Source organism: Corvus hawaiiensis, chromosome 22 (genome assembly GCF_020740725.1).
Source record: "Corvus hawaiiensis isolate bCorHaw1 chromosome 22, bCorHaw1.pri.cur, whole genome shotgun sequence".
NCBI lineage: Eukaryota > Metazoa > Chordata > Aves > Passeriformes > Corvidae > Corvus > Corvus hawaiiensis.
The window spans coordinates 5,285,025-5,296,440 of record NC_063234.1 but is presented as its reverse complement, the minus strand read 5'-3'; the positions used below and the strand labels follow the sequence as shown (position 1 = coordinate 5,296,440).

The window sequence follows — 11,416 nt, the reverse complement described above, 5'->3', positions numbered from 1 at the left end:
GTACACTCAGTCTCCTCTGCATCCACTGTTTGTTCAAATGCTGTGTGTGAAAAGGCTTAGTGGGAGCTGGGATGAGACAGCAGTGAGCTCCACCACTGTCTGGGAAGGGAGGGGAGTCGGTCGGTGAGGGTCGGACGTTGAGATCACGGTTTAAAAGTGAGCAGGGTGTCCTTTTCTTCAGGCTGTTTCAATTGCTGTATGGGCTATGTATGGTTTAACACACATCTTACTGATCCTTTAAGCATTTGGAGCAGAGACTGGAACCCATATATGCCTGTTTCAGTAGAAAACAATATTGCGTTGAAAATTCATGACTAACAGATAAGACATGACAACGTTGAGACCTTTGTTGGCTCCCCCAGCAGCTCTTTGATGCCTATACTAGAGAATATCTCTGGAATGGCGGAATTACCACACCAGTTTTATCTTTCTTTTCTATCCTCCCCATTCCCAGCATAGCAGGCCTGACTCTAGCTGCCTTCCCACCACCTTCTGTTTTCATAAACTTCCCCTCCTCCCCACTCTGCATTTTCTGTACAGGATTGTGCTGGTTTTCCAAGAGAGCAGTCAGGAGATGGGAATGGAGGGGGAAGGTCTTACAAATCTTCCTTCTTTCCCACATAAAAGTGTGGGACACACTTATCAAGCAGATGTCAATCAGCAAATCTTGGCCTTTAGGGGCCAAGATTCAGGGTAAGTAAGTCAAGCAAGCTGGCTGTGGCCAGATTGGGATGTGAATGGGCACAGCTCCACATCTCCCTGCAGCAGCAGAGGGTGTGTGCCCTGTAGTTCACATATGATTTCTTAGAGAAACCAAGCAGTGCTGACAGCTCCTCTTAGTATTATTGCCTGCCAACTTGGATTTCCGTGGAAGCATTTTGTTTAGTGGGAAGCTGGATAGGGATAGTGCAGTGTCTGAGGGGCAAAGAAACCATCAAATCTAATTTGCAAGTATACCCCACACCAAGCAGACCCCTATTCCAAACAAGGCTCATGCCTTACAGAGTGCATGGAGCACGCCAGTGGAATTACTGTGTTTCAGAGTCCAAAGGAAAGCAAGCTGCTGAATTATGCACTGCCAGTCAAGGGTACTGCCAAACACTGTCAGGAAGTTGGAATGAAGTCTGGCAGGGCAGGAGGTGGCAAATGTCATTATAGCTGTGTGGAGGGTGTTAGCTTGGTCCTTCCCTGGTACCACTGGGGTATTTCTTCGTTTACATGATGGCTGTTCGAACCCAAGATTGTTCCCTGCTCTCTCTGATCCAGCTCTCACAGCAACAGTGGCAGCTTTGCCTGTCGTTGGGGGTGATGTTCTTTGCTTGTAGAGCTGATTAGTGTCGAGTTTCTCCCATTCAGCTTTTCGAAGTGCTTGCTCCTGAGTGCAGCACTATTCTGACCTGGCTGTGAGATTTCCCTGAGGGTGCTTTACTGCTCAGTGTGTGTATTGGAGTAGCAGTAAAAATCCAGTCAGAGATGCTTTTTTCCTCGACTGCTTACCCTCAATTAAGTTCTCCCAGACCACGGGGTCTATTAACATACTGTCTGCAAGCCAATACAGACTTGTTCCACCAGAAACTGGCTTGCTGCTAATACTGGACCCATCTGGCTTTAGGTCAGGCAGCATTGCCTCTTCTTGCCATTTTTAGCACATTCCACTGAACTAATCAGTGTTTTGTGCCTTGAGGGGCTGACAGGGAGGGACAGTTTACAGTGTCTGTGGAAGTTGTGCTTGACTGGGTAAAATTCAGTTCCAGCAAGAGCTGTTGTTAAAAGTATGTGGATTGTTTTTACTTTCAGCAGCACAGGGGAAGTTAGGCTGTTGCCCATTGCTGGTTTGGAGGGATCCACCTGCATGTTCCCACTGTGCTGCAGTGGGTGTGTTTGGAAAGCCTTTTTAGAATACAAAGCCCCGTTGTCCCCACAAGGGCTCCTCAAAGGGTGACTTCACACCCCCTTGATCGGTGAAATTGAGTAAATGCAAAGTCACTGTAGCGTTTACTGCAGAGATGTCTCATGCATGCTGCTGGGAATCTTAACCTGGGAATTTATTCTCCTGTCAGGGATACCTGTGTGGACACTATTCCACAAAGTATTTTACCTGTAGCTGGTGCCGCTGGAAGGAGAGGATATGTATCACACTGTGGTTTCCTGTTGGAGTGGAGAAAAATTATTCCCTCAGATTAGACTTCTGCCCTTATTCCCTAGGAAAGAATCACAAGGCCCGATGTGGAGCACACAGATCCCTCTTGGAGGCCCTGTCAGCAGTGCAGGGAGTGACTGGGAGGGTGGCTTGTCAGAAACGTGATGTGTGACATGAGCCCTAATCAAGTGTTGCAGCAGCCTTAGCTGTGACTGGCCCTGTGCAGGAGGGGTGTGCACTTGAATTTACCCTTTCCCTGGAGCTGTGGTCCCTGAGAGCTCTTGTCAGCAGCTCTGGAACACCTGCCTTCCAATACCTTATCCTCACCGCGTAGTATTTCTGTTCCCATGTGCATTTGCATAAGCAAAATCAGAATTGGACTGTTTCAGCTGAGTCTGTCCTGGTGCTGCCTTCTTAAGCCCTGAACAAGCTTTCCAGGATACTCAGGTACATGGGAATGAGACTGGGAATGCACTGAGATTCTGGGAATGAGACTCATGAGGTGCTCAAAATAACACAGTTCCTAGCAGTACATGCAGTCAATCACAGGACAGTTGTGTTTAGCTGGGCATGATGCCATTGCCAGGGCTCACATGGGGATCCGAGCTCTTTGTTCCTTGGGATGCTGACTGAATGTGGTTTTGGCAATATTAACTTCTTTGTTGGGGTGCTAGAATATGTTTTGGGTCAAATTCAGCTCCTAGTTAGTAAAATCTAGCAACTAAGGTTAAGTAAACCTTGATCAGGCTCCCAGTGTTCCCATTAGCCATGTTAGAACAGCTTTGTGAGGGGCCATTCCCAGAAAGTGATAAATGTTCTGTACAAGCTGCTTTGTAGTTGAGTGATCCCACCTGCCCATGAGGAATATCATGATAGTATTCAAACCCTTTGAAGAGCCTTCAAGAAATTCTTGGAATCAGCATCTCAGCCATATGCAGAGTGAGACAAGACACAGTTAATAATGTATCTTTCTGTTGATGCTCGTAACCTTTATTTGGTCACTGCTAGAAAGCATATACAATGAATTCCCTTTCCTCCCTCTGGTTATCTTGAAACTTGTGGAGTGTTATGATTTTTCTTATTTCTTTTCATGTAAATTTTGCTTACATGAGGCATTTATGGCAGTTCCCATGACCAAATAATCAAAACCAGCAAAAGGACTCTCTTATTACTGAAACCCTGTCTATAGAAAGACTCATTATGGTCTTTCAATGTTAAGCAAGTTTTTTTTTTTCCTGCTAATCTGTTAGCATTTCTTAGTACAGAGGAAAAGCCTCTCGTGAAAAACTCATTTTCATTTTTACCAAGTTCATGCTTTTTCTGTCTCATGTAAGGTCCAGGCTTGTGGGTACCAGAATACCAATAAAACTTAAGATTTTGACTTTAGGAAAATACAAGAAAATTTAATGCAACAGACAGGACAGAGGTCCAGCACAGATGTCTAATGTGTTAGTTTTATTTAAAGATGGTCTTTCAGTGCTAGCGTAAGAAATGTTCTTTAAAAAACATCAAATAAATAAATAAATAAATAAATAAAAATAGGAATAACTTTCTGTGGAGGAACTTAGAAAGAATCTGGCTTTCATCTTGGGAGGAAGGGGTACTGTAAAGCATTCTTCAGAGCAGGAGATAGGGAGGTTGATCCTAATTTCTCCGGGAACCTGCAAGCCAAACATGAAATAAATGTTACTAGAATCTGTTTCTGTCTTGGTACGTGTCACCATTGTCAGCAGTGCTTTTAAAAAACCAGTACTACCTTAAATACTAGGCTTAAATTAATTCCATTCTCAGACTGTGTCTTCTTAAAGACTTAAATGAGAAGCTGCTCCTCCCCTATCCCATGGCACGGACGTGGTCTGTGCTATTCAGTGAAATGGCTTAGACAAGACTCACCGTTGCAACCCATCCCACTCAGGGAGCCGATCCGATCAATCCTCCTCCCAAAACAGCCAGAATCTCTCATCATCCTGGGCATCTGCAGCCCCCTCAGTCTCTTGAGGAAGGGGTCCCTGTAGGACAGAGGGGTGTTGGGTACAAGCCTGCGTTCAGCCTTCTGGTTGTCACTGTCATCGACGAGTTCCGACAGGATCTCCTCCTGGGTTTTGCGTTCTTGCAGGTCAGGATTGGACTCCAGGGCTTCGATCATTGCAAACTTATCCTCCAGTCTTTCCAGCAGAGCCTATAAGAGAAGGATTAAATGAATAAAACTCCTTGCTTTGTGGTCATTTGCTAACTCTTCCAGTCATTCTGTTCTGCATTCATCGATGGTCCCATAGGCCGCTCTAGAGAGACTGACAGGTTGGATCCCAGCCTTACTAGTGGTCGTTGGGCTCTGTCCTCTGCATTATATCCCTGTTCACAGTAATTCCATCTATGGGAAGATATAGCTTCAGCTAGTGAACTGAATGAAGCTGCTTGCCACCATGTGTATCTTACTGGCAAGGTTAGAAGATATCTTGGCAGAGAAGAAAATGCAATATGTGGGTTGCACAGGGAGATACCACTCAGCCCACCAGTGGTACACAGTCTGAGAGAACCTCTAGCCACATAGCCCACTCCCACGTTCTCAGAAGTTGCTGCTTTGTCACCCCTGGCTATCTCAATGGACATCACTTGGAGAAGCTCTTGGTGTTTTCACTAATCTCTGCCCCAGGGGTTACAAGATTGCTGCTCCTTAAAGTAACTGAAAATACCTGTATGGTAAATTCACACCTGCTGTGTGATTACTTCCTGGGTACCATTTTTTTGTAATTTGTAAAGCTTTGTGTAACTGGGTTCAGATAACCTCCTCAAGGGCAGCTCAACCAATTAGAGGAATGTAATTGCCCATCTGTAGAATTTGAATAGAGAGGAATGAGCCTTATGGCTTGCCCGAGAGTGAAGGCATTTGGAAACCACTCTTTCCGGCTGCTGGAAACAGCCCAGAGGCGGTTTGATCTTCAACTGTCCTTACCAGCTCAGGGAGTTTGTTCTTAGGGCCCGAGAACAGCTTTGAGAAGCTGGTCACTGGTACCAGCCCAAGGAAAGGTTTGAGCTTTTAGATTCCATCAGAGTCTCAAGCTTGTACTGTGCTATAACAATGGATTTTCTCTATTATTCATTAAAATTCTTAGCTGGTAATTTTATAACTCTGGAAGCTTTTCTGGATGAGCCACACTAAATGACTGTTATTCTTCTAGTAATATTTCTAAAAGTTTGTCTTTGGTTGCTCCTCTTTACAGCCTCATTGTTCATCCGTATGCAACCAGATCTCTCAAATTCACAAAGCTAGAGCCATATGGCTGCCCTGCGTCACTATTCTGCCATTTAGTGGGATAGATAGGACCCCACATCAAAGTTTTCTATTTGTTCTCATGGAGCTACTCTGATGATTTTTTCCTTTCCTGGAACTTTGCTCCCAGGAAGATGTATCTTTGAAAGAAAAAGAACCAAAACCCCAAAGAAGACATCCTACAACATCAGTTTTGATTCCCACTACTGCCTAGGAGCTTTGGTAAACTCAACACGGGAGAATATTGCCCTACAGAGTTTCTCTGAACCCCTTTGAAGAGCTGAGGCTTTGTCCCCCAGCATGGATGGCTGATGTGGTTATTGGGGTCTGATCATGCAAAAGGAAGGCAAAGCATCACCTCACACTCTGCTAACCGCCCCAAAAGTTTAACCTTTTAAATGAGGTCCTCACCTCCATGCTGGCCAGTTCCTCGGTAGGGCTGAAGCTGTAGATAGGATTGGCACTGCTGGACTGGAGCTGGATGAGCAGCAGCAAGAGGAAGCCATAGAAAAATGAGCCCTTAGTGTCCATGGCGCCGATTTCACTGGGAATAGGGAAGTTCAAGCTGTTTCTTCTGAGATGTCCCGTCAAGTCTCTCTCTTCCTTCTCCTGTTGTCTCTCTTCTGAAGCTTGTCTTTTATACTCTTTGGGTGATCCCTGCTTCCTAGGTTATCAGTGGGTTTATCTTGGGCACATTCCAGTCCCACTGTAGGCATGCAGCTCTGTCAAGGGAAGATTCCCTTTATTAGCTGTCATTAGGCAGCAGCTGCTATTGCTGAGGAATGTATGTCACAAGTCAGTGATTTCATGTCACTCCCCCTCCTCTAGATACCAGGCGCTGTGATTACATAGTCCAGTTGGAAATTCTTAGCAATTCTCTTTCAAGAGACCCCTATGGTCAGATTTACAGAGATGGGAAACAATCCCGAAACTGCTCTAAACTTTGCTCAGTTAGATTTCCATAAGGAAATTGCCTTTTAGAGGGGAAACAACAGGCTTTCAGATGAGTATTTGGTGAAGAGTCAAGCATGAAGATAAATCGACTTTTAGGACACCTGAAGTATTGTGCACACTTTCCTTCTATATATGGAATATGCGCGGCCACCACATACCACAGACTGGGCTGAAAATCCCAGATTTGGGCCACTTCTCTTTTCCCATTACAATTGAAGGGATTTCACCACTGAGGCTTTGTGTGCTACCAACAAGAGCAGCACCTCGATCTGCACCTCAGTGCAGACTGACTGTGGGGACAGCGAGTGCCTCCAGCCCTCTGCGACAATCGGCTTCGGCACCACTGGAAAACACTAGTGTTTATTAACAGCCAAATGTTTAAATAGTGGGATTTCTTTAAGCATCGATGGTAAGGCTTGACCCTGCATCAATACAATTTTAAAAACAGGCAGCCAGATTCAGCAAGAATCTTATTTTACTTTTATACAAGAAAGAAACTTGCTCGATGAGAACTTAAATAGATGGCTTTTGGTGTTATTCAGAAAGGTATCAGAATCTGTCCCAAAGGAAGAATGGATGAATTTGTGTGTATGTGTGTTTTGTGAGGAGTTAAAAATCTTTATATTTTATATATGTATATTAAAAACAAAAAGTATTTTTCTTTAAGTGCTAAATGTCATAAAATTAGCTAGAAACTGCCTATTCTTAAATGAGAAATTACAAAAGTACAGAATTGCTTCAAATTCCTCTTCCATTGGTGTCTTTGTGCATATATTACAACTAAAAATTAATCTTTTTACAGAAATGCAAGAGAGTTCTAAATCATGAAGCAATGGCTTTTCTTGCATTTTCCTAATGTTTCTTGTTACTTTAAATTGAAACAGCAGCAAATGTATAAGTTGAATGTCAGTCTAGTAATAATTTGTTGACTCTTCATATGAACATAAATCTTGAAAGAATCTCCTGAGTACACTTTCAAAATAATAATAGAATGATAAAGTATTTCTCATGTCTTAAATGTCTAACATGATGTTTGTGTACAAACATGTGCACGTACTGTTCACATGATCAGCTACCAAAATTATACTAGAACGGACATTCTCAAGGTTGTGAAGTCACGCTCAAATGCTACTTTTTCCTAATATAGCCTGAAGTCAGCCCAACTCTGTGTATGTTCTGATGAAGCCCTTTATTATAAAAGCTCTCTCTATTTTTCTTCAATGCTTTATTTTTTCAGAACATGGAGGCAATACTAGTTTTTTCTATTATTGTGTGCTCCAACACTTTCTTATTTTGTGCTTTTAAAAAAGAACTAAGATCCTGACAGCTTCTTTTTTTTAATTAACACTTTATACTGCAGTGTCTGTATAATTAATTAATTAATTAGCAACAAGTGTTCTCTTTCTGCTGCTCTTGGTGAGTGCATGCTTGTTTGTGCCAAGGTGTAACTTTGTTTTGTAAACTGCAAAAGTGGGAGAAGATAAACCAGAATTATTCATTAATTTTGAGTCTTCAATTTAAGATAATTAGAATCTGTTATTGTTGTGGTTTTTGTTTTTTTCCTTTCACATCCCCCCACGCGCTAGGTATTCTCTAGTGCTCTCTCTGTACAAAAACATTTTGTAGCTTGCTCTGAGTTTTCCTTTGTGTCTGTTTTTTTTTGTACAGCAGCCCCTGGGGCACAAACCCAGCAGCAAGAAATTGAGGGACACAATATTAATCTCAGATGTGAAATATTTTGCTTTGAGTGACCTGCCCCTGTGAAACAATCTAATTTTCCAGGATTTTAGTCATTAAGTCAGACCCTGAGATACTCCATTCTTTACTGGTTTGTTCCTTTTCATCTTCTGTGTTCCATGGCAGATAAATGAGATACCGCAGCATGACTTCAGCCTCAACAGTACTTTTCTAAGACGGGGAGCTTTTGTGCTCTATTTCATGTACAATGTAGTGAAGTGTAGAGATGGGATAAAATGGCTGCCTGTCACAGTAGCTGTTGTATTTTCACAGCCAAATTCTGCCCGCAATTATCCATCTTGCAGTTCTGCCAAAGCAAATGGGGTGTGAAGTGTCAGAACTCAGCTCATCATTGTTAAAGCTATAAAACTCGTTTGTTTATCTCAGTGTCATCACCCTGGTAAATTAATATGAACTTTAGGCTTTATAGCCCAGCAGTGGAGAGTCAAGATCTGGGCACTGCCCATGCTCAGCTAGGCATTTCCCTAGTAAAATGTCTGCCTTAACAGGGCAGCAGGTTCTTCTAAAAAGCTTACTGTGGATGGTTTTAGGGCTGGGAATCTGGCACATTTTCTCTGTATCCCAGGGTATGGGATGGGAGGTGTGAGGACATGAGGCTCCATTAGAGCAGCTCTGGTTGCTCAGATCAGAGAGGGAGAGTACCAAGGGTGCTGCTGGCAGCCTGTGCATGGATCCTGTGATGAAGAGGATGGACAGAGCTCAGCTGAAGTCACACTGCCCCTTCCCCAGCAAGATGATTCTATGTCCTTGTTTTCTATGTCCTTGTTTTCCAGCCCTGTAGGGCTAAGGACTGTAAACCTGGGGGCTGGTGCCATGTGGGTTCCATCTGCTGATGGATAGACCTGCCCTAAGTGCTGCCCTGACCTGCTGCACATCCTTCCAGTGATGTCCATTCTTCTACTGCCATTCCGCGCGGAAGAGTGTGAGCTGGTTGTACAGAATCTCCTGTCCTGAGGAAGAGGCTGGATTTGTATTTCTTTCATGTCCCAGTGACAAAACCTTTGACAAAACTATGCCACACCCCACCCTAGGCTCTCTTTCTCTCCACTTTAGTTAGATTGAGAAGGAAATGAAGAGATCAGGCCATCAGACAAAAATCAAAACAGAAATGTAAAAATGTAAAAATGTCTGGAGTGGCCATACTGCCATTAAGTGGTGCCTCACTTTTTCCAAGGGGAGAAATCAATTTTCATCCTAAACACGGATTGTTTCTCCTCGTGATCGGGATATATTATCTCTGTGTTGCGGCTGCCCCTTCCTTTGCTGGACTTTCCAGGCTCAGTGCAGGCTACAGGGAGCCCCGGGCAGGCGGGGGGAGCCCGGCGGGGCCGGCGCTCGGCGTGCCGGGCCATTGGCGTCTGTCCCGGGTGCTGAAGCCCTCGCGGCCCTTCGCCTGCACCGGCAGCCACTGCCAGGTGTATTTTCAAAGCGATGGAGCCCCTCTGTCCTTAGAGGTCACCCCATGCCGGTCTGCCGTGCCAAGCCTGGCACTGATACCAGCGGCTTAGCCCATGGCACAGGGGCGTGTGTAGGACACTACCTGGAGTTAACCCCGAGCCCCAGTACCCACCTCCGGGGAGGATTCTCTGGTAGCAGCAGTGAAGCCATCGGGAAAGGCATCCCCTGCCACGGTCCCAGAGCTGGCAGCGGCGCCTGGCAGTGCCACTTCAGTACAGCGTGGAGGGTTACTGACATAGTCGTGGAAGGATGCAACTACCATCCTTCCTGCTGCTGCGACCTTCCAGCAAAAGGCTTGTCCAGAACGGGTGGGATGTTCTGGCCAGGGTCAGGACCGAGCCCTTAGAGCAGAGGGAGAGGAGCGCTTTGGAGGGGATTTCTGTATCCTCTGACCATTTGCTAAACCGTGACCGAAAAAAAGCCCCACTCAAAAAAGGCAGTGTAGGCTTTGTAAAATTTTATTGCTCCGTACCCCACTGCCGTGGCGTGTCCAAGTGCAGCCTGGTGGTGTGGCTGCTGAACACTGGCCTGGAGACTCAGGAAGCTCTTGCAGCCGGTCCCGGCTTCAGCTTCTCCATCTGCTCCAGAAACCTGTAAAAGAAGCGCAGAGAGCTGCGGGAGAAGCCGCTCCGAGGCTTTCAGCCGGGGACAGCGGCAGCTCCCGGCGGCTGCCCCGGCCTGCCCTGCTCCGGCATCTACGGGGTTTGTGTTGGTCGCATCCCAGCCCCGTCTGCTCGCCGGTCCTCTCCATCTTCGTCCCAAAGCAGCAGGAAAAGTGCTTCCGTCTGAGGGAGGACAGGAGGCTCTTCCACTGGCTCTATCCCTCCGCCAGCTGAGGAGGTCTAGGGCCAGGACCGGAATCCCCGCCCGGCCGCTCTCCGCCCCTCGAGAGCTCCCACTCGGAGCCGCCGTCCTCGGCCCCGGCCACCGGCTCGTCTCCCGGGCTCGGTTCCCCTTCCCCTTCCCAGAGCTGCCGTAGCGACTCCAGGAAGTCCTGGAGAGGGGAGGAGAGGAGGGATAGGGAGCCCCGCTCCTGTCGCTTCGCCCCGGCGGGACGGGTGCGGGTGGCTGCCTTGGGAGTCCCGGCCCCGGTGTCTGCAGGAACCGCAGCTCAGCACTGAGCTCCTCACCGGCCGCCTGCTCCCCTGCCCACGGCATAACGAGCTGCAGCAGCGAGGCCACGCAGCAGAGAGCCGGGAGCTGCATCCTACCCCTATCCCTATCATCATCTCGATACTGTATTGCTTCCTTGCCATTGGATGCCCCTCCTTGTATCCGCACTCTGCCCCCTGGAGGGAGCTCAGCTGCCTCCTGCGAGATCCCAGCAGGAGCCCAAGTGCTGCACTGTGCCCTCTGGCTTCGATAAGGAAACTGGTTGCAGCTGCCCCCACAGGTCATCCTCCAGGAGCTGGTGGTCTTCTGAGTGCAGCAACTGCTCCAGGGGGAGAGAACTGCCCTTAGTCATCTCCCCTCCTGGCAGCGCCTATTTTCCCAGTGATTTCCTCCTCTCCCTCCGCTCTCCATCACTGTTAGGTTGAAGTTGGTGCAGTAAAAGAACCTTGCACTTTCAGCCTGTTTGCTCTGTCTCAGACACACAGGAGCTGAGAGCTGGGTTGATTTGCCCTCCAAGGGGCTGAGGGATGGATCATTTCTCTGTCTGCAGCAGCTCTTTGGATAACAGCTTTTTCTTCTCTGTATACAAATTTTTGTGCTATGTGAGTAGACCGTGTCCTGAGACTTGGGTTTAGGAGATTTTCCTTCTTTGAAAGTTCCTCTGATAATGGTTCTCTGGCATTGTCACCAAACCCTTACCTTTGTAACCCTTCCTTCTGTAA

General features: G+C 46.6%; 2 protein-coding genes across 2 annotated transcripts; both read right to left on the bottom strand.

The window, feature by feature from the left end:
• Positions 1-3,099: 3,099 nt before the first annotated feature.
• On the bottom strand, positions 3,100-6,099 carry NPPA (natriuretic peptide A). The gene is made up of 3 exons (XM_048326157.1): positions 5,823-6,099; positions 4,034-4,319; positions 3,100-3,801 (listed from the first exon to the last, which is right to left on the bottom strand). Exons 1-3 carry the CDS (start codon positions 5,940-5,942, stop codon positions 3,785-3,787), a joined length of 423 nt encoding a protein of 140 aa, XP_048182114.1. The 5' UTR covers positions 5,943-6,099; the 3' UTR covers positions 3,100-3,784.
• A 3,312-nt stretch (positions 6,100-9,411) lies between these two features.
• Positions 9,412-10,787, bottom strand: LOC125336906 (natriuretic peptides A-like). Its single transcript, XM_048326004.1, is given in 4 exon segments — positions 9,412-9,531; positions 9,694-9,788; positions 10,281-10,583; positions 10,685-10,787. Coding segments are annotated over 4 exon segments (621 nt in total).
• Between the last annotated feature and the right edge of the window lie 629 nt (positions 10,788-11,416).